This window comes from Drosophila navojoa, chromosome X, assembly GCF_054131105.1.
Source record: "Drosophila navojoa isolate 15081-1374.11 chromosome X, UAZ_NAV_1.0, whole genome shotgun sequence".
NCBI classification, from domain to species: Eukaryota; Metazoa; Arthropoda; class Insecta; order Diptera; family Drosophilidae; genus Drosophila; species Drosophila navojoa.
Window position 1 is genome coordinate 2,109,684 of NC_142895.1, and position 21,868 is coordinate 2,131,551.

A 21,868-nucleotide genomic window follows, 5' to 3' on the forward strand; every position below is an offset into this window, starting at 1 on the left:
TTAATGATTAAACAATTTTGGATACAAACATTTTTTTCTTATTCTCTTTTTTATTATAATATAGTTGTTTTATGCTTCAGATATGGTTTTAAAGCTCCAACCGGGTCCTCTGCCACATATCGATAGCTAATCTATCGCTAAATTGTCTGGCCGATGGTTGATAAGTGCTGCCAGATGGCAGTCAAACACGTGTTGCCGGCTCATTGAATAAACACAAAGCACGGAATTCTAGGAGCTATAAATTTTGCTTAAATATTCGAAAGAAATAGAAGTGAATAATACTAGAGACTAGCTCAATGGCGCGTGGCAAGAAACAGAATCCATTTGCAGCTAGAAAACGACAAAAGCGTGCAAATGTAAGTCAATATTAATGTAAACACAGTTGCAAGTCGAACTTGTTGAATACATTTTCTTTATTTCTGTTCTCGGTACCTTGAAGGGTGCTCCGGAGCGACCGGATCGACGTGCCGAGCCCTATAAGGAAATCGAGCGCGACAATGCGGCCTTCATTAAGTACTATCACCTGCAGAATATCTGTGCCGATGAGGAGGAATGGACACAATTCTTAGCCAGCATTCGGGAAAATCTGCCCACCACATTTCGTGTAACCGGCTTCAAGGATGAAGCCAAGGCGCTGTTAAACATAATTAAGACGCAGCTCTTCACCGAGTATGTGCGCGCTGTGGCGGAACTGCACGAGCTGCCCCCCGAGCAGGTGGAGCGCCCCCTCTGCCTGCCCTGGTATCCAAACGGAATGGCCTATCAGCTGCACTTGACTCGGAAGGACATTCGCCGCTCGGAGCCGCTGTTCCGGCTGCACAACTTTCTCATTGTGGAGACAACGGCAGGTAGCATAAGTCGCCAGGAAGCGGTGTCCATGATTCCGCCCCTGGTGCTTGACGTTCAGCCAACGGACAAGGTGCTGGACATGTGCGCCGCGCCTGGATCAAAGACGGCGCAGCTCATCGAAGCCCTACACGCTTCGCCGGAGCAGCACAAAATTCCTCCTGGATTCGTATTGGCCAACGATGTGGACAACAATCGCTGCTATATGCTGGTCCATCAGGCCAAACGCCTGAACTCCCCCTGTCTGCTGGTGACCAACCACGACAGCAGCTTCTTCCCCAACCTGCTGCAGACGGATGAGGCCACCAACAGCAAGAGCATTCTGAAGTTCGATAAGATCCTGTGTGACGTGCCCTGCTCCGGCGATGGTACGCTGCGCAAGAATCCGGATATCTGGATGAAGTGGAACCTGGCTCAGGCTTACAACCTTCACGGTGTCCAGTATCGAATTGTGCGCCGAGGCGCCGAAATGTTGGCCGTCGGTGGACGTCTGGTGTACTCCACTTGCTCGCTGAATCCCATTGAGAACGAGGCGGTGCTGCAGCGTATTATTAAGGACTCGGAGGGAGCCTTGGAGCTGGTGGATGCCTCGCACCTGGTGCCGGGTCTCAAATACAAGCCGGGCATGACCGACTGGAAGCTGGCCACCAAGGAGGTGGACGCCATCTATACTTCCTTTGACCAGGTGCCCGAGCAGCTGCACACAATCATTCGGCCGACGATGTTTCCCCTACCCGCCGCGGAGATGTCTCAAATCGGCATAGAGAAGTGCATGCGGGTGCTGCCCCACTTGCAGGACAGTGGCGGCTTTTTCGTGGCCGTCATCGAGAAGCGGCGTCCGCTGAATTTCGAGAAGAATGACCTAGAGGATTTGCTGAAGAAAGCTGAACAGCTGGAGAAGCCAGCGCAGTCGGAGGCTCAGCTCGACGAGTCGGGCAAGCCGGTGGAGGAGGAGAAGTCTGTGCCGTGGGGACCACAACGGAAGCGCCGACGCCTCCATGGCTACAAGGAGGATCCGTATGTGTTCTTTGGCGAGGATGATGCTGACTACGAGAGCATACGGCAGTTCTACCAGCTGAATGAGACGCTCAACAAGCGCTGCCTGCTCACTCGCTGCCAGACGGAGCGCAAGAAGAACATCTACTACTGCTCCGACCCAATAAGGGATCTGGTGATCAATAACGAGAACAACATCAAGATCATCAACACGGGCGTGAAGACGTTTGTGCGCTGCGAGAATCGCCATACGGTGCATCCGTATCGCCTGGCCCAGGAGGGTCTGCAGACGTCGAATGCCTTCATTGGCAGCAGTAGACGCATCCAGGTGGAGCGCGAGGATTTGATCCTGCTGCTGAACTGCACAGATCCAACGAAGCCGCCGTCGACGCTTGAGCTGAAGCCAGAAACGCAGCAGCGTTGCAAGGAGCTAGGTAAGTAAAGTAGATCCATATTCCATGTGGAGCCATTCCACTCATGCTTCTTGATCTTTGCTCTGCAGGCGTGGGCAGCTGCATCCTGAAATACGTGGACGAGGCGTTTACACTCTTCATTGTAGGCTGGCGTGGCACTTCCAGCCTGCGCGCCTATGTTGATCGTGATGAGACGATTCACATTCTGCGCCTCCTGGGCGCCGACCTAAGCAAATTTGAGGTCAACAAATACGAAAAGGCAAAGGAGGCGGCCGCTGCGGCGGCTGCGGCTGCAGCGGCTGCGGGCGATGCTGCCGAGCAGAAGAATGACGAGACGGAAGAAGTGATGGAGAGCTCAGAAAAGGAGTAGCACATACTCATATTATAATTAAATATATAACTATCTGACAAATTTGTATATCGAGTTTGAATAATGAAACTTCGTCAATTACCCAATTCAAATGTTGTTTGATGCGCTTTTTTTTGCAAATGAAGCATGGTCACACTGTGCGTGTAGCGGGCTAATGAAATGAACTGAAGCGATTGATGAGAAAAAAATAAAGTAAAATTATGAAAAGTAACACTAACCATATGTTTAGTGAAAGTAGACAATTGATAATATATTTTTGTGTGACGACACAATGTTCATTCGAGTTTATTATAGCTTACCGTATTGTTTAACTTTGCGAATTTGAGCTTTTTGTTGTATGGTCACACCATTTATAAAATGGCGTTGGATGTGTGTGGACCGAAACGCTTTGCGCGCTTTGCTTGTTGCCTGCCGCTTTGTTAAATACAAATCTTCCAATTCAAGTGATTATACAAATCTATATATACTTACATATATATATACATACATATGTGCATGCATATATGGTTTTGTCTTAAGTGTGTGATAGCAAAACGCGTATGGTCAAATACTCAAATCAATGGCTAAAATTCGCGTACACTCGGGGACAAGGCAACGGTAAATATAAAAATACATACATACATGCATACGTATGAAAATTGCGCTGCTTTAAACATGTCTGAGGAACTTAAAAGCAATAAATGGTTAAATACATTCATTCATATTTAATGAAACAACATAATAACATTGCTTTTCTTATAGAGTGGCTTTTATTATTTCTAATGCCAAGAATATGCCTGTTTTTAAATGTGGATCGTGTGTATTTTAACGATATTTTTAAAGGGATGCCATTCGCCCCGCGAGCAGTTGGTATATATCGGTAAGAAACAATCGCATGTACTAGAAATGGATTTTCAAATAATCATTGAAAATCGAAATATCGATTAAATTGATTACAATATTAAACCCGTTATTTTCGCAACGGAAAGTGATATGCAAATACACAGTTATATTGATTTCCGTACATTTTATTAGAAGTACTTTTGAATTAACATATAAACATAAAATCAGTCTCTTGATTTGTTAGCCCTGTGTTTCTTATGGCATATTGGTATCAGTCTTGTTCGGTAGCTCAATGATATTTTCCGTAAAATTGTGCTGCAATCATGCAGAATGTTTCAGCAGCTGTAAATGATCGTTCTTGAATTTTCTTTAAAACTGCATGACGGGGGGGCTCAGCACTTCTTTTCGGATTATATCTTGATGAATTAGAGTATAGGTGATTTGGGCTATTTGTATGTGCAATGCGCAATGCTCAATACATAATATTATTAATACAATTAAGGATAACGCACACAGACGTATTTTGTTAAACAATGAAAATAAAGTTTTGTTTTATTTCAAACAGTAACAACAATATGAGTAATTTAATCAAACGATAGAATAAATTTAGTCATATTGTTGTTGGAAATGTATGAAAACTTTTTTTTCATCATTAAAAAAGTATGCGTTATCTTTGAGAGTATTGATATTAGTATTTGCTTTGCGAAAAAAAAAACGCTGGCTCGTAAAATATCTTGTCAATTGCTTTGGGGTGGTAGAGTAGGTTGTTTTTTGTTAGTTGTCTCCGATCTGGCGACAAATACATTATCACTTACCATTGAAGCGGTCTTCATCAGCAGCGGCAGACATTCAAGAGTTGGCGTTGATGGATTCGCTGCTATAAGTTAATTGATGGTTGTTTCTACTTGGGGAAATTGTTGGACGGCGGCTTTGTATTAGAAAGAAATTCAAAAAATTCGTATGGATAGGGATCGATTGGTGTAAACGATTGCTGATCGAATCCAATCGGCGGTTCAAATGGGGCTGTAGTTGGAGGTGTAAATGGAGTGTATCGGTGGATTGGTGGACCATATTCATTGGGCCCCCAAGGCACAGATTGTGCCATTGAGGGTTGTCCCTGCTGCAAGCTAATGGGATATCGAGGTGCACCTGGCATTGGAGCTGTTGCTGGTACTCTCTTAGCTACTGGTGCAACAACACGTGTTGGTGGTCGCCCTCTCCTCTTGGGTACAAAATCAGCAGCTGGCACTGCTGGTGTGGGTGGAATAGATGGCGTCGTGTTAGGTTCTTTCTTAACTTGAATCAGTCCATTCTCGTCTCTTTTACGTGCAGCAGGCCGTCCAGTTGGGACTGGACATGGAGCTGTTGGTATTTTATATGTGGGCTGACGCGGAGCTGGCTCAGCAGGTTTGACAGGCTTGAGGGTTTTCGATTCCTCTTTCACAGCTAATGAACGTTTTAGAATTTCCCGGATATTCTCATCTGCACAGGTTGTCATTGGATTGACCGACGGTTTGGGTATGAAGGTCTCTGGAAGTGCCATCACCGTCTTGGGAGGCCTGCCTCGTCGTTTAGGAGAAGCCTTCTTCTTTGGCGACTTCAAAGGAGCTCTTCTGGTATAAGCACGCTTCTTCCTGGGCGGCTCTCCATTCGCTGAAGCTTCCGTAGCGGGCTTCGGCACCGCCGGAGTGCGCTTGGTATATTTGCGTTTCGGCTTAACTGCCGGTACACCGTTATTATCGACAGGTTGCCCAGGTGCTGGCAGTGGAGCCGACGTAGCTGGGGCCGTAGCAGGCACGCCCGAAGCCACTGAACTAAGTAAGTTCGGGTTCCCAGGCCCCCCAAGAACGGCTGCTGCACCAATTGGGGCATTGGGATTAGCAGTTGGCTCTACCACCTTCTTCTTTCGCGGTCCATATGGCTTGCGAACACCCTTAGGCTTCGGAGCCACTGGCACGGCATTGATAATTTCACCATTGGCGGCGGCAGCGGCGGCGGCGGCGGCGGCCGCTGCTTCTCTTTCCCGTTTAAGGGGGGCTCTGCGGACGTATTTGCGCTTTTGGCGTGGAGGTTCCACGATCGGTTTCTGGTCGATGTTGATGACGTTAGGCTTTATGTCGGGCACTGCTTGGGGCTCTGCCTTGACCACTATTTGGGGCTCTGCTTTAATCACTGGTTGGGGCTCTAGTTTGACCACCGTTTGGGGCTCTACTTTGACCACCGTTTGGGCAAATGTTTCGATCCTTTTTGGGGCAAATGTTTCGATCCTTTTTGGGGCAAATGTTTCGATCCTTGTTGGAGCAAATGTTTCGATCCTTTTTGGGGCAAATGTTTCGATCCTTTTTGGGGCAAATGTTTCGATCCTTTTTGGGGCAAATGTTTCGATCCTTTTTGGGGCAAATGTTTCGATCCTTTTTGGGGCAAATGTTTCGATCCTTTTTGGGGCAAATGTTTCGATCCTTTTTGGGGCAAATGTTTCGATCCTTTTTGGAGCAAATGTTTCGATCCTTTTTGGAGCAAATGTTTCGATCCTTGTTGGGGCAAATGCTTCGATCCTTGTTGGAGCAAATGTTTCGATCCTTGTTGGGGCAAATGTTTCGATCCTTGTTGGGGCGTTTGTTGGGGCGTTTGTTGGGGCGTTTGTTGTGGCATTTGTTGGGGCGTTTGTTGTGGCCACTTTTCCGGTGTCAGAATCGGTATCTGAGTCAGACGATGATTCGCTATCTGAATCGGACTTGGAATCGCTATCTGAATCGCTTGATGATGAGCTCTTTGATTCGTTGACCGGTGCGCTCTTTGGTACGATATCTGGTTCGCTATCCGATTCGGTATCCGATTTGAATACTGCTATGGCACCTCTACGGGTAAGTTCTCTGACAAATGCATCGGTCTCTGCTGCGGTATTTTTATTGGTTGGTTCTGGCTTGGCATCTGATCCAGAATCGGATTCAGTATCTGATTCAGTAACTGATTTGGCAACTGATTTGGCAACTGATTTGGTAACTGATTTGGCAACTGATTTGGTAACTGATTTGGTAACTGATTTGGTAACTGGCTTGGTAACTGATTTGGCAACTGATTTGGTAACTGATTTAGCATGTGGTTTGGTATCGGACTCGCTAGCTGAATCGATATCTGATTCGGACCATGTGGCCACCTTGATGGCTGCCTCGACCGCATCCTTGACCGCTACATCTGCCGTTGCCTTTGCTACCGCTGCGGCCGTTTGCTTGAGCACTGCATCGACCGCTAGCTCGCTCGTAAACCTGGCCAATGCCGTGGCCACTGCCTGGGCCAGTTGCTTGGCCATTGCATTGGCTGCTACCCTTGCCAACATCAATAGGCGTCTCTCTTCCTTGTCCGGGGGACGGCCTTTCGGAGCCGATGCCTTGCCGGCACTGGTCGCCAGATTTTTTGGGATTATCAGATTATCAGTGTATGGAGCGCGACCATATGGCGTCTTGCGATTCGGATCGCAGCCTTGGGGAACCGTCTCGCATGGACACCGCAACGGAATCGTAATTTTATCATATTCAGCGAGAATATCGAGTATTCTCTGGCTGCAAGTGCTCTTGACTAGCTGCTCTCCCCTAGTTAACTTGGTCTTGGTTGTAATGCAGCAGTGCCTCGGCGGCGCTCTGCGACCAACTAGTCCCGGCGGCTGGAAAACGGAGTGAAATTTGTGCTAAAAACTATACTACTCAACTAGACTCACTATGGGCCTTAGATAATCCGCATACTGTTCCCGCAACCTTTGTGTCCGCGCCTTGCTCTCCCTCAAAAACTTGCTGTCGACTTCATCTTCAGATGAATCTTCGAGATTCATGAGTTTACTGATAACGTTCATTTGTCAGGTTTTCTATTAATTGATTTTCTCTTGTTTTTTTTTATAGTTATATGTATTATAAGCTTTTATTATTATTATTATTATATTACGCGATTTTCGGTTTTATATATATTTACTTCGTATTATTTATAGTATATTATCTACTGCGCGAAATTTTTATTATTCTAAATTCGGAATTTGCACTTACTTTTCGTGCTTTTGGATATTTAATTTTTTTCACAATTTGTTATTTTTTTTTTTTTTTTGAAATATATTTTTTTTTGACTGTTTTCCTGCGCACTACCTTCAGCACTGAATGTTGAGCAGTCTGAAAATATAGCACAAGTTTTAAGCATTCCAAGGCCTACTTGGTTTTCATATAGTTTTTCATAAAGTTGACAAAAAAAAGGGGAAATATCAATTTGACATAGACGTCAAATAAACGTCAACTTCCACAGCATATCCGATACAAAAGGGCAGAAGCTATATCGAAAGTCCAGCATCGATAGGGCTCTTATTGATCAGCTCTAATAGACTAGCAAATTAATCAGTATGAACATCCTGTTAATATAATATAACCAACTAAATCTGTATATCATATAAGTTAAGTTAAAAATTAAATATAGTTCTTTCTATAGCTCTGTATGGATCGAGTTCCTTGAAGATCGACTCGAGTCGATGCCATTTCCTTCCCAGACTTATATTAAATTATTGAAATGAAAAAACATTTTGTTTTTGTTATAAAATGTTACATTTATATTTTTGTTTTTTTGTATTATTATTATTTAGTTTTTTCCCAGTATAAATATATCGTATATAAAGTATATAAAAAAAAGTTCATTAAAAAATTACACATACTCTTTATGTTGTTGTTGTTGGTGTTTTTTTTTTCTTTCTTTCTTTTTTTTTGCGCTTACAAATTGTATCTCATTTTTGCTTTAGTAAATTTCGTTTGTTTTTCTCTGTCTTTTAAAAAGTACATAGAATATATATAAAATGGGGTTGAGGGGGTGTGGCATATATATCAGTATATTGCTTGCTTGTTGTTTTTTTCTTTCTTTTTTTTTTCATTATTGATTAAGAGTGAATTTTTATTATTATAATAGGAATGAGCTTATTTGCAATGTATTTGACAAGAAATGGAAAAACAAAATTTAATAAAAAAAAAAGAAAAACAATAAAAAACAACTTTTGTTGTTGCTTGGATGGCGGCTGTTTGCAGTCGTTGTTGCTTCACTTTAAACAAACATAAAAATTACTAAAATATGATTAAAAAAAAAAAAAAGAAAAAACAAACAATTTGTTGTATCTGAGTGTGAGAGCGAGAGAATGCGTATTTGTTTGCTGGTGCAAAAAAAAAAAATTGATTTTTTTTTTCTCGGCTGCTGAATTTAAGCCTTCTTCTCGGCCTCGATGACCTCCTTGGTTGGCAGCACGTTCTTCTCGTTAGTTTCGGTGTGCTTCAATTTTTTCGCATCGAAATTCTCAATGCCGGCGATAAATTGATTCTTCTCCTTCTCCAGTTCAATTGCTAAAGATAGAGATAGAAATAGTTGGTTAAATTGTTCACATTTCAGTTGCAATTGCCTTAAATGGCCAACAGCTGGTTTTGCCAGTTGTCTCTCTCCCCCCTCCCCCTCCCTCTACGCACCTTCCTTATCGGGCAATGGATTCTTCTCATTGGTCTCTGTATGCTTCAAATTGTTTTGATCGAATGCCGTGATGCCCTCGAATATGGACTTTTGGGTCTTCTCGGCAGCCACATCTGCAGCAAAAATATTTATTGTTAATATTAATTACTAAGAATAGGAACAGCAATCACGACTTACCCTCGGCAGTTGGCAAAATGATTTTCTCCTGGGTGCTGGCATTCTTCAGTTTCTCCGTATTGAAGCCCTCCAGTTGGCTCTTCAGGTTCTCGGCCACCTTTGGCAAGTCCTTGAGTGCTGGTGCTGGGGCAGCCATCTGAAATTAGGCAAATTCATAAAAACGTTATAAACTCGCATATCATCGATAGTTGCCAGAGTGGGTGGGTGACACATCGCTAGCGGTTCGATAAAGCGGAAATGCACATCGATAACAAAGCCCGCAGCGCACACTCACGCAACAATAATGAATGTACATAATGTATGAGAGTGTGTGTGCGTGTGTGAGTGTGCCTTTGAATACGTTTTGAGAAACTTCGTTGTTTACCGTTGGGTCATTATGCGATTTCTTATAGCGATTACGCTGAATAGCAATTTATTGATTAACAAGAGTAGCCACGCAGAGCAAACACATACTCATACGGATTTGTCATGCCCGCAATGAGTCATGCTAGACAGCAAGGACGCGAACCCATACTGCTATAATTGACATATGTGTGCGTGCGTTCACTATTAAAGCAACAGCAACAAACGATATGGAGAGAGAGAGAGAGGGAAGGAGAGAGACAGAGAGAAAGAGCGGAAAAATGAGCATGAGCAAGAAGTTCAGCGAACCTACCGCAGCAGCGCAACAGCAGCAGATTAAATTCCAATTGGACAAGCAACTGGAGGCGAGTGTACCGTTATCAGTGCTTGTTTTGTTAGCCGGCGCGTTCAGCTGCTAGCAAAATAACTGAACTGCATTTTATCACGTTTATTTTTAGTTGCAAATCAACCAAAATGTGCCCAGCTAAACATTGTCCATTGTTCATGCCCGTATTCTAGTTAATCAACAAAATTATACATACATATGTACATGTCTGTATGAGTGTGTGTGTATATATCACACATTAAGCAAAAAAGTGTTCATGCTTCATAAGAAATAGATCGATCGCAACGTTGCCAAAGTCGGTTGTATTTAATTTCAACACCCCACAAAGGCACACAATCTGCCCCATCTGCCTTCTCGCTCACACTTTAACCAATTTTGTTTGCGCACATACATATAAAGAAAGCGCTTCATTAATATCGATAGCAAGTGCATACATATGCAAGGCAATGCATGTGCATGTGTATGTATATGTGTATGTGTGTGTGTATCTGAATTGCACAAGCAAGCGTTACAAGGGCGGCAACCGCGCCAAAATAAAAATGTATATATAGAAATAAATCTACGCTTAATAGTCGCCTGTATTTTTATTGACCATATATGGACATATTAAGGCGCGCCTAAACGTAATTCGCCCCTGGCCGATAGACGCTGATTGACTAACGGCTGTCGGCCGTCGCAGCGTTTAGTCATTCCCAGCAGCAGCAGCAGCAACTCCTTTTTAAAGCAAAAACAAACAAAGGCGAATATTGAAACTCTCTCGCATACATACATACACGTATACACGTATGCTTATGTACATATACGGCGAATCATGTTGTTTTTGTTGCGCTTTATTTATTTTTTTTTTTTGGGTTTTTGGGGGGAGTAAGTTTGCATGTTCTCGCCTTGTTTGCCATGAATCAACTTCCAACTTGAAGCGAATAATGGGTTTGCGATGAATCATTTTATTCGTCGTCGTCGTCGAAGTCGCCGTCGCAGTTGCCTTTGTTGCTTTTGTCTCAGCCCACACTTGACGCACGCTCTCTCTTTTTTTTTTTTCTTTCTTCTTTCACTCTGCACTCGTCACTCTCTTGTGGCGGCGAATGGGGAGAGTTATTCAAACTTCGCTTCAGTTGGAACTGTCTTTTGTTTTGTTAATTTTTATATCTTGTTTTCGGGGTTTATGGCGCTGTGTGCGCTGATTGGAGCGGATGAGTAGATGTCGCTGGAAGTGTGGGGGTCATTTGGCCGGCGCCAGCTGACCGCCAATTCGCCGTTAGGCCAATTTTGACATTTGAAAGTATCGTCAAAAAAAAAAAAAAACGCTCGAGTATTAAAGCCGACGGCGTCGATGTCGCTGATGCGTGGCGGCGGAGGCGGCGTTATATACATATGTATGTATGTACATGTGTGTTTATATGTATGAACAGTCAGTGAGGCGAAAGCAGAGAATGTAAAAGAACAAAAGAAGGAAGGCAAATGACAGACACGTCCGTTTTACACCCTCGCCTTAGTCAGCAGACAGCCTGCGCTGGCTCCTGTTATGCCCACACACACATATACACACGCACTTGCATACATGCAGTGCACGTCTGCCAGTTGGTACATAAATTTCAATATGTGCGTTGAGTGTATGTGTGTACATATGCGCTCGCGACATTAAGTGAATTTTAAATATGCACAGCAGCACCGCAGTTTAGTCATTCGCTGTATGATTGTATGGCTGCGTGTGTATATGTATGTGCGTACATGTATTGCCTTGCGTTATTTCATTTTAAATACATTTTGCATTTCTCCTTTTTTTTTTTGCTTTAGCGATAAATCAAACGTCAATTAGGTATTATCGATAGCATCATACATGCGCCACGCCCTCGCTCAAGATAAATTTGCGCCGAGCACACACACATACGCAGGCTCGCATACAAATTTTAAGCAGGGAATGCAGCTTAAATGCACAGCTGCAGACTTACACACATACACACACACACAAACATGTACATATGTACATGCAATGTGTATAGACTTACATTCATATGTATGTGTGTGCTTTTGTGCGTGTATGTGAGCACGCGCAAGCCGCAAGCACATATTGTGGGGAGGATATTTAAAAGCGTCAAACGCCCCGCCCAAGCTGCAGCCGTGCAGACATACACATACACACACACAGACGGAGACTCACACGCACATAGATACACAGGCAAACGTAAAACAGACGCCAAAAAACGAAAAAAGCCGGCCGGCAAAGCTCTGACAAAAAAAAAAGAAAATGAAAAAAAGAAACTAGCGAAAAAATAACAAAGCAGCTTAAGGCCGTCGACTTAACAGCTGCTCAAATAGATTGGTAAAAATGTTGAGCGAAAAAATAAAGAACTAACGGAGTGGCCACCGTCGCAATAAATAATTTATAACAAATGTTAAAGAGGAGCTCAGCTCTCCTCCCGTTTCCGTTTCCCTCTACCCTCCTCGCATACACTCGCTGAACATTTGCAATGAATGGAAATGGGAATGCTGGAAGCGCAGCCACAACAAATACAGCAGCCGCAACAACAAGACAAGACAAGAGAGACGCAAGAACAGCGCCGCAAACAAAAACCAGTTGGCGTTGGCTGGCTTTTGCAGCAGCAGCAACAGAAACAGCAGCTTTAGGTTTTTTTATTCGCATACTTTTTTCTTTTGGCCCCCTACTTTCTGCAATTATGAAAAAATACGAAACGTAGCAAAGTATTGGAAATGGGGGAACAAAAAAATTATTTTTTAAATTGCCGGTGCAAAAAAATAGCACATTGATAAAAAAGAAGCTTCAACTCACCTTTAATTTGTGCTGGTGATTTTTTTTTTTGTAATTTAGGGTTTGGTTTTAAATCGCAAAAGAATTGCGCACTTTACAAAAAATAAATGCGGGTGGGTGAGTTGGCTGGCTGGGTGGAATTATATATATATATCTATATATATATATATCTACTAATGTATTTATATATATATGAATATATATTATGTGTTAAGTGTTAGCACTTGGCAAATTGGACACTTGCTAGTTTATTACTGTTATATCGCGAAAGCCTGCAAGCTAACAGAACGACACACAACTTAATACTGCGCGACAATTGTTCAAATCAAAAAGATGAAGGCGTACGGGTTGATGTTGGGGCTGTTTGAACAAACGCATAGTTGTTATCGATAGCGTCATCGAATGCATCGACGCTGCATTGCCTGTTATCGCATGCTGACCTACTCAACGATCATTCACGTATGGCATTTTTATCGAGCTACGATAGTTGATTTTTTTTTTTTGCGATATATTGCATAAATTTCGCAATGCCCATTTGCTGTGAATGCCCAAAGACGTTACAATTTAAATGTACATATATATCTATCAGGTAGATAGTAATATTACTTTAATAAGGCTCGGTTTGCAGGTATATACTTAGGAGTACGCCCCCAATTGTCTAAATTGCCAACATATTGCTACGCATAATTTGCCGAACGACATTCGTTCCAAACGCGTTCCATCTCGACGGGATCGCCAAAGCCATGCGAAGCTATGACATCACTATAGCTATCCGGTCCATTATACCTGGGTCTATCAAAGTGGAAATCATCGCAGTGATGCACGGGTATGTGCGCCCGCAGTGCCACCATGCCCAAGAAGATATCATCGAACCGGAACAGAGGAATGGAACGTCCCACCGCATAAATCTTGAGCAAGGCTTCCCTTGACAGGAGGAACGCGCCTGCTGTCACGTACGCCGGCCACTTGTCGAATGGGTATTCCTCGAGCGACACATACCACTTGCTGAACTTGTGCCGCAATGGAGCGCTCTGGATCACATAGCCGGCAAATAGCAGGCTTTGATGATGGGTCTGGCGTCCCTTGCCCAGGAAGCGCAGCACATTCTTAATGGATACATAGTAGTCGTCATCCACGAACAGGTAGAAGTCGCTGGTGTTGAAGTGTTCACTGGCCCAGCGCATGCCCATCATTGTCTTGATTGTATTATTAAAGTACGCATCCACAAAGTCCGCACGGATTATGTCTCCATGCTGCTTCGCCTCCTCTAGTGCCGCATCCTTGACGCCTGCGCCTTCGGCGGGCGTGCCCAGCATAAAGGCGCGCTTGATGTGCACGTCGGAGAAGCGAGCCTCGTAGCCCCAAGTTTTGCGAATGGCCTGGCGTCGATCCGCATTACCAATAGCGCTCTTTACCAGAATTGTCAATCGGGGCGGATCCGCTGAGTCGCGATTATTTGTGAATGCGGGTAATTGAAGAAACTTGTAGTCCAGCGACGGTGGGGCAGAGTCATTGTGTAGCGGATAGTGGTAATACGTCTCAAAGTCTAGTTCGTACAGATGCGTTAGAATTCCACAAAAGTCAACCAGGAAGATTAGAGGTACGGCAAGCGCACATTTTAGCAGTAATTTGTAATGTTTTTTTAACATTGCGCGATGGCCACTAGCGATGACAATAACAATGCCCTTCATCATTATACGATAGATCGAATGTCTATCGATAGGTGTAAGCAAACAAGATTTGAATTCAAATTTGTTTTATGTGCCATTTTATTATAGTAAAATCTCGTTAAACCGCAAATAATTTACATAACCCTAAATAGACTAACCAAACATAATATTATTTACAGTTGAAAGTTGGATTTTCGTGAACTGCAAAAAAGCACTTTAAAATACCTAACAAAATACCAAAGCAGTATAGCGTCTGCAGAAGTACAAAGAAGAAGATCGCGAATTTAGTTTGTAACAACATATGTTTTGATATTGCGCTAAGAGATTTAAAATGTCGGAGGAAACAGTGACTGGAACCAAACCAGCCAGCAGTTCGACCCTAACAACAGCACAGCGTGCGCGCATCGAGCGTAATCAGGCCAAGGCAAAAAAGCTACGGGAGGCCAAGCTCGTGTCGCATCCCTATAAGAATGCAAAAAAGTAAATAAACGCAAATATATATGTATATCCCTTCGATACCAAGTTCATTGTATCTATTGTAGCAATGGCAACGAAGAGTTGCCTGTTGCTGGCCAGGACAATGCCGTCATAAAGGTGCAGGGCAGCAAATTCATCGACACAGGAGGTGGCTTCCTCTTGGAGCAGCCTGTCATCGCTGGGAACAACGCGCCGACGGGCGCGTCGTCAGAGGCGGCTGTCATCGAGGACGCCATCGCCATACCCGTGGTCTATGAAGAGTGCCTGGACTGTGGCGATCAGTATGCCGACTCGTATTTATTCAACAATTTCGGGCATTCCGTGTGCGACAAGTGCCGGGACAACGAGGAGCGCCACTCTCTGATCACACGCACTGAGGCGAAGGCCGAGTACTTGCTCAAGGATTGCGACTTTGATAAGCGGGAGCCGGTGTTGCGCTACATAAGCCGCAAGAATCCGCACAATGTGCGTTGGGGCGAAATGAAGTTATATTTGCATCTGCAGGTGGTGCAGCGCGCCATGGAGGTGTGGGGCAGCGAGGAGGAGCTGGCGCGCCAGCACGAGCTGCGCGAGGACAAGCGCGTCCTGGGCAAGACTCGCAAGTACAACAAGGAAATGAAGCAGCTCCGCATGGAGGTCCGAAGCAGTATTTATACTAAAAAAACGAAGGGTGTCCATGTTCACGAATTCGGTCCCGAAACGTACAATGAGGCCGATGACACCTATACACATGCCTGCTTGACTTGTCCGTACACAGAAACATTTGAGAAAATGTGAGAGCGTTTTCTGAAAGCTCTGTCATTTAAAATCAATATTCATAATAAATAGTCTGTAAAGGGAATATTTCTGAATTTGAATTTTTTTTTTAAATATCGATAATACGCGTAATTCATAGTATTTTTATTCGGTGGTATTTTCATTCGCGATAAATGGAGGAAGACGAAAACGCAATGTTATCGCGAGCTGCCATCGCTATAAAAAACGCTAAACTAAAAACTCTGCAGCGCCAGCAGGAGCGAGAGCAGAGAGCACAGCGACAAGAACTTAGACGACAACTGCAACAACAGAAGAAAGAGCAAAATGCGAAGAAGCAACAGGAGAGGCAGCAGCTGAAGGAGCAAAGGCAGCAGCTGAAAGAGCAGAAGCAGCTAGAGAAGCAGCTGCTGAAGGAGCAAAAAGATAAGGAAAAACAGAAGCTAAAGGAGGAGAGGGAAAAACTGAAAGAGGAAAAGAAGAAGCAGATTCTTGAAGAAAGAGCAAAGAAGAAGCTAGAAAAGCAGCTGCAGAGGGACCAGCAGAAGCAGCTGCAGAAGGATCAGCAACTGAAGCAGAAACAAGAACTGAAACAGAAAAAGCAACAGCAGCAGCAGTCTCAACAGCAGCAGCAGCAGCCGCAACAGCAGCAGCAGCCGCAACAGCAGCAGCAGCCTCAACAGCAGCAGCAGCAGCCGCAACAGCAACAGCAGCAGCAGCCTCTACAGCAACTTCAACAGCAGCAGCAGCCGCAACAGCAGGAGCAGTCGCAACAGCAGGAGCAGGAACAACAACTAAAGTCCCATAAACGGCATAAGAGAGAACACAAATCAGGTGCGCACCGTAAAAGAAATAAAAATCGTAAAATGGAGGAGCAGTCGGATGATGAGAACTTTGAGCCAAAGACAAAGAAGATCAAGCGTGATTGGCTCAACAGTTATTGCTATTCAAACAAGGCCATGGGCATGATGAAGAAAATGGGCTACGAGGATGACAAGGGTCTGGGTAAGAGCAACCAGGGTCGTCTCGAGCCCGTCATTGCCGTGCAGCAGGATGGGCGACGTGGTTTTGGCCTCAAGCTGGATACCGTCCCTTGGTCAGAGGGAAAATGGGATCCGAGTCTGCAGGACGTGGAAATACCAGAGCCGCTGATTTGGCTTCCGCAGGAGGGCGACAATTGTGGCGCCTACACGCTGCAGCAGCTGATGATGCACATGGTGACCGGGCCGCGCAAGCTCACCATCGACGACGAGACCCAATTCTGTGATCCCGAGATCTTGGAGCACATACTCAGTGCAAAGCGGGTCTTTGACAGCTTGAACGATACGGAGAAGCGTCGGGCACGCTCTCGCAGCAATCCGTTCGAGACGATTCGCTGCTCCATCTTTCTGAACCGTGCCGCTGTCAAGATGGCCAACATAGACTCCATATGCGATCACATGTTCACCAATCCGCGGGACGAGAACGGCCACTCGTTAATCGGTCCGAATGAGCTGCTCTACTTTGCGGACATGTGCGCGGGTATGGATCGTGTCAGATCTCCTTCTCTATATATGCTCTAATCTTTGTTTTTATCTATGCAGGACCTGGCGGCTTCTCCGAGTACGTGCTCTACCGCAAGTCGTGGGAGGCGCGCGGCTTTGGGTTCACACTGCGCGGCTCAAATGACTTCAAGCTGGACAAGTTCTTCGCCGGCTCGCCGGAGTCGTTCGACACATTCTACGGCGAAAAGGACGACGGCGACATATTCGACATAGCCAATCAGAATTCCCTGAACGATTACATACGCAAGCACACGCCGCAAGGCGTCCACATTGCCATGGCCGACGGCGGCTTCTCGGTGGAGGGGCAGGAGAACATCCAGGAGATCCTCTCCAAGCAACTGTATCTCTGCCAGTTCAATACGGCCCTGAAGATCTTGCGCGTCGGCGGCAGCTTTGTGTGCAAGCTGTTCGATCTGTTCACGCCATTCAGCGTCGGCCTCGTCTACCTGATGTACAAGTGCTTCAAGTATATGGCCATTGTCAAGCCGAACAGCAGCCGTCCGGCCAACTCGGAGCGCTACATCATATGCAAGTACAAGCTGCCGGATACGGAAGCCATCATTAGTTACCTGGACCATGTGAATCAGCTGCTGAATGTGGCGAACGCGCAGAAGAACAAGGAGGATATTGTGGACGTGCTTGAGCTGTTCAATCACGACGAGATGATGCAGGACGTGCGCTTCATGCAGTACATGATTGAATCGAACGATACCATCGGGAGGAAGCAGATCATCGGGCTGCGCAAGTTCGCGGCATTTGCACTGAACCCGGACCTGAAGGAGCCGCGTCAGTCGGAGGTGCGCCAGCAGTGCCTCAAGTGCTGGGGACTGCCCGACAAGCTGCGCCAGGCGCCGGAGGTGAAGTCGACGGAGCGCCTGCTCGAGGAGCTGCTCTGCGACTGGGCCGCCGATCGCAAGTGGATGGGCGTACCAGCCAAGGAGCAGACATCCGTGTTTCAGCTGCAGAACGAGATCCTGAACGTAAACGACTGGCACTTCGTGCCCATTGGACGCGGCGAGAACAACACCAACGGCTGCACCCTCTTTCTGTGCAAGTCGCGCGGCAATCTGTGGCGCCACACGGACCACCGCAAGTGGGAACAGGTGGAGTCCACCTTCAATATCCAGCCGCGCTCCATATTCTTCGGCGAGATCGCGTTCGAGTTCAGCGGTGAGGCGCGCACCTCGCAGAGCGTCTCGGCGCTCCACATCATGGATGCCATCTGCTTGGGCGGCATCGATGTACGCCGGCGTCCGTTCCTCGAGCGCTACAGCATGTGCGAGAAGTTTGCGCGCAGCATGAACAAGCCGTACAAAAAGGATCAGACGTGCGGCACCATCCGTTGCAAGCCGCTCTTCCGGCTCCAGGACATGAATAAATTCTTCGGCCAGATGCGTCCGTACACGCTCAAGGACAACTCGCAGCGCCTGGGCCTCATGTTCGAAGATCGCAAGTTCTTCGTGCCCGGCGGCATCATCCTCTCCTGCGAGATGACGTCCAACTTTGTGACCGCCCATTCGCGGTCTGCGCATCAGATATACTACTTCAATACCGTAAAGAACGTGTCCCTGTTCAAGCATCAGATCGATCCTGTGCACTTCAATGAGGTATTTGCGTCGTTCCGCCACAACTACACGAGACGCAAATTGTGGAAGTGGACGAGCATATTGCAGGTGGACGCATTCGCCTCCGAAGAGCGTCCAACGATTCTGTATCGCAGTGATTTCGAGAAGTTTATCCGTAACAAGCTAATGCCCATCCAGCAAAATCCCAATCCCAATGCTAATTCCAATCCAAATACCAATACCAATCCCAATACCAATCCCAATCCCAATCAGAATCATAATCAACTAAGAAACTGAGCTCGGATTTCGTCAAGCGAATTCGATTTTAATGGATTTTTCTTTAAATTTTTTTTTTTAAACATCAAACGATATAACGTTATTTTGTGTTTGATTGTTATATAATTATATATATATATATATATACATGCATAAGTAAACACACACATGCATAAGTAAACACACATACAAGCATAAGTAAACACACAACACGCATATGTAAGCATACATACATACATAAGTAGAACTAATTTGGATCTAGACAATTTGCATAGGTTTTAATCAAAATTCGTATTTGTAATTATTATCAATTTACTTGTTTGGCATTGTTAAACGTTTTAACACAGAATTAAGTTCAACAAAATTAGTATACATAAGTGTATTTGTAATAACCAATGGCTGGGCCCATCTTAAGAGAAGATTGATCAAACCAAAATAATAATAAAACATATACACGCAGAAACAGGCATAGCAGAAATCAATATTAAAATACAAATGATTGACAGCATAAACCAAAGATTGTTTTCATTTTGTGGAATTATTTTTGTTTTTCGCACATACATACATACATATCTCGACTGTGATATGTGGGGAATTCCCCGTTTTCTTGTGTGCAATTTGCAGAGCATATCGATATCTAGCTATCGATTGCATATTGACTCCACAAATGCGAAAGAGAGCGAGAATGTTGGTTGGCAGATCTCTGTAGATATTGGCTGAGCCGAGTTTGATTATGTACATATGTAATTTTCCATTATTTGCCATTTGATGTGCTTCATATTTATTCTGCCACTCAGCCCTGAGCTGCGCCTCAAACGTGAAGCAATGATATTCTCTACACAAGTGAATCAGAATCATCCTTATAACATTCCTAGTGGATAACAGAGGAGGAGATCTACCTCAACAGCATCTAGACCAAGTGACGAACTTCCACTATCTGGCTAGAGCTGCAACTCTTCATATGTACATATGTAGATCCTCGCCAGCTATCGTAAGAATGAATGAAAATCAATTGCAAGCATATAACAAACACACACATATACAAACTATTCACATTTATTGTTATATATAAATGCTAAATGCTGGTATCTAAGCTAAAGTTGTTTACTTTAATAGTTTCAGATGCTTCACATATTTGTGTACCACATCCTTGACGTAGGGTTTGAGTGCTACACAGGTCGGTATATTCTCTGGCTGCTCGATCCAGAGTTTGTGCTTGATCTCGTTCTCTTTTAGTTTTTCGCTTAGCTTTAGCAGCGCCGCCTCATCCTTGGCCTCCAGCACCACTTTGTGCATGTTATCCAGATCCTTGAGATATGCCTGCGTGTCCTCGTCGTCAGCGTGGACGCTCATGACAGCGGCCGTTGCATGGCAGCATTGCGCAATCACTGCACCCAGTGGCCAGTTGAGGGTGCTACGCAAGTCACTACGCACCACAATATATTGGACTATGTTGGCCATTAGAGTGAAAATCCTTTCAGCAATGCGCTTAGCGGCCAGACTCCGTTTACATATAGTTCAAGGCATGTATGCTGTTCAATTGTGGCGGTCGGTCAGGCAAAATTAGCTGGGGCACACAGCTGCACAGCTGCACAGCTGTTTTGCTGGTTGCGGAAGCAGCGTATCTATTATGAACAGCTGATGAATCGTAAATTGGGGTGACCACATGTTAGCACACAGCCTTTAAAAGTGCACATGCAAATTGTGAATACCTCGCGTTTGAGCTGCCCACACTTGTTGCTACGGCCAAAAAATGTGGGCTGCCTATTAAGTGCTGTTCATTTGTGAGTTGCCTGGGAACAGTTTAAAGTGCATTAAAATACTTGCAAATAATGCAGTTTTATACTTTCCAGATTTTTTACTACGGAAAAGAATGCATGTATTGTGCATGTTATTAAAAGTCAATCAAGAGAACTATGTGTATAAATTGTGAATAGTAGCTCATTAGGAAGCCCACATTTTTTCAAAAATAAAAACTGTGGGCTGCCCAGTAAGCACCATTCATATTTGAATTTCCCGCCAACGAATTGTCAAATAAAATAGAATAACTTTACTGGACAAAGAAAAATGATCTATGTATATAGCATACTATTTATTTTAAGATAGTCACAAATAAAAACGTAAAGCATTTGGTATATCAGATTAAATATATATATGTTTATCAATCTCAACATGCATTTCTTCTTATACATACATATTTAATTGAATTACTAACTGTACTTTTGGTTTGAAGTCGCTGCGACTTTATTGTGACTTGTCAAAAACAGAATATTGCAATTTGTATTTTCTCTTTCGTTTTTACAACGATTTTCAGCTCAATTAATCACACAAAAGAGGATTGTGCAAATACGCGAGGGTCGCTCATTTAGTAGTCAAATGCTGTATGCGCTCTACGGAAAGATAGTCTGTCTACTGATAAGGAAGATGCCGAAGAAAATAAATGTGTACTAAAGGACTTGACCTATAATATCGCAGAGCAATTATCATTGAACATAATGAATATACCCCTTTAAATTAGACTTTTAATGGGTATGAGCATTTACCAATAGCTTATTATTGAGCCACCCTCGCTTTGTCGTTGGGTCAGTGACGTTTTTGTTTTGTGATTGGACAGAGAGACAAACGAATAGTTGCGAATTGTTGCAATCACAGCGGAGAGAAGAGAAGAGAAGAGAAGAGAGGAGAGGAGCGGGACGGGATGAGAGAGGTGAGTGGTGCAGAGGCATGGCAATGACATGCGTCCGTAATTAACGTCCCATTTTGGGTTAGATTATCCATGAATAATTGGAAATGACGCTGGTCGCGCCTGGTTCGAGTAGCCCAACGTGGAGTGGAGCCAACTGCAGCAGGAGCAGCAGCGGCAGCGGCAGCAGCGCAGATTGATGATGGCCGAATAGTTGCTGCTGCCATTGAGTGTCTGCAGGCCAGCCGGGCAACGGCAGTCGGCTGGCACCGGCCACGGCAGCCGAAAACTTTGCTAATTGCTTTTTGGCCACATTGGCCAAGGCGCTGCCAACGACAGCCGA

At 44.6% G+C, this 21,868-nt stretch overlaps 7 protein-coding genes across 7 annotated transcripts; 3 read left to right on the top strand and 4 right to left on the bottom strand.

Annotated features, from left to right (window-relative positions):
- Positions 1–126: 126 nt before the first annotated feature.
- Nsun2 (tRNA (cytosine(34)-C(5))-methyltransferase Nsun2) lies at positions 127–2,711 on the top strand. Its single transcript, XM_030389834.2, has 3 exons — positions 127–356; positions 440–2,276; positions 2,345–2,711. Exons 1-3 carry the CDS (start codon positions 297–299, stop codon positions 2,623–2,625), a joined length of 2,178 nt encoding a protein of 725 aa, XP_030245694.1. The 5' UTR covers positions 127–296; the 3' UTR covers positions 2,626–2,711.
- Positions 2,712–3,624: 913 nt separating this feature from the next.
- LOC115564951 (uncharacterized) lies at positions 3,625–7,837 on the bottom strand. The gene is made up of 3 exons (XM_089263073.1): positions 7,163–7,837; positions 4,263–7,108; positions 3,625–4,191 (listed from the first exon to the last, which is right to left on the bottom strand). Exons 1-2 carry the CDS (start codon positions 7,292–7,294, stop codon positions 4,349–4,351), a joined length of 2,892 nt encoding a protein of 963 aa, XP_089119199.1. The 5' UTR covers positions 7,295–7,837; the 3' UTR covers positions 3,625–4,191; positions 4,263–4,348.
- A 163-nt stretch (positions 7,838–8,000) lies between these two features.
- On the bottom strand, positions 8,001–12,870 carry cib (thymosin beta cib). The gene is made up of 4 exons (XM_030388839.2): positions 12,579–12,870; positions 9,103–9,238; positions 8,925–9,038; positions 8,001–8,804 (listed from the first exon to the last, which is right to left on the bottom strand). Exons 2-4 carry the CDS (start codon positions 9,236–9,238, stop codon positions 8,665–8,667), a joined length of 390 nt encoding a protein of 129 aa, XP_030244699.1. The 5' UTR covers positions 12,579–12,870; the 3' UTR covers positions 8,001–8,664.
- brn (beta-1,3-galactosyltransferase brn) lies at positions 12,703–14,255 on the bottom strand. The gene has a single exon (XM_030388837.2). It carries the CDS (start codon positions 14,249–14,251, stop codon positions 13,235–13,237), a length of 1,017 nt encoding a protein of 338 aa, XP_030244697.2. The 5' UTR covers positions 14,252–14,255; the 3' UTR covers positions 12,703–13,234.
- A 98-nt stretch (positions 14,256–14,353) lies between these two features.
- Positions 14,354–15,518, top strand: Xpac (DNA repair protein complementing XP-A cells homolog Xpac). Its single transcript, XM_030388838.2, has 2 exons — positions 14,354–14,707; positions 14,770–15,518. Exons 1-2 carry the CDS (start codon positions 14,559–14,561, stop codon positions 15,479–15,481), a joined length of 861 nt encoding a protein of 286 aa, XP_030244698.1. The 5' UTR covers positions 14,354–14,558; the 3' UTR covers positions 15,482–15,518.
- Positions 15,519–15,565: 47 nt separating this feature from the next.
- On the top strand, positions 15,566–19,023 carry Cmtr1 (Cap methyltransferase 1). The gene is made up of 2 exons (XM_030388836.2): positions 15,566–16,978; positions 17,041–19,023. The coding sequence occupies exons 1-2, from the start codon at positions 15,634–15,636 to the stop codon at positions 18,861–18,863; spliced, it is 3,168 nt and encodes a 1,055-aa protein (XP_030244696.2). The 5' UTR covers positions 15,566–15,633; the 3' UTR covers positions 18,864–19,023.
- Positions 19,024–19,882: 859 nt separating this feature from the next.
- LOC108657754 (putative peptidyl-tRNA hydrolase PTRHD1) lies at positions 19,883–20,482 on the bottom strand. The gene has a single exon (XM_030388840.2). The coding sequence runs from the start codon at positions 20,301–20,303 to the stop codon at positions 19,947–19,949; it is 357 nt and encodes a 118-aa protein (XP_030244700.1). The 5' UTR covers positions 20,304–20,482; the 3' UTR covers positions 19,883–19,946.
- Positions 20,483–21,868: the final 1,386 nt, after the last annotated feature.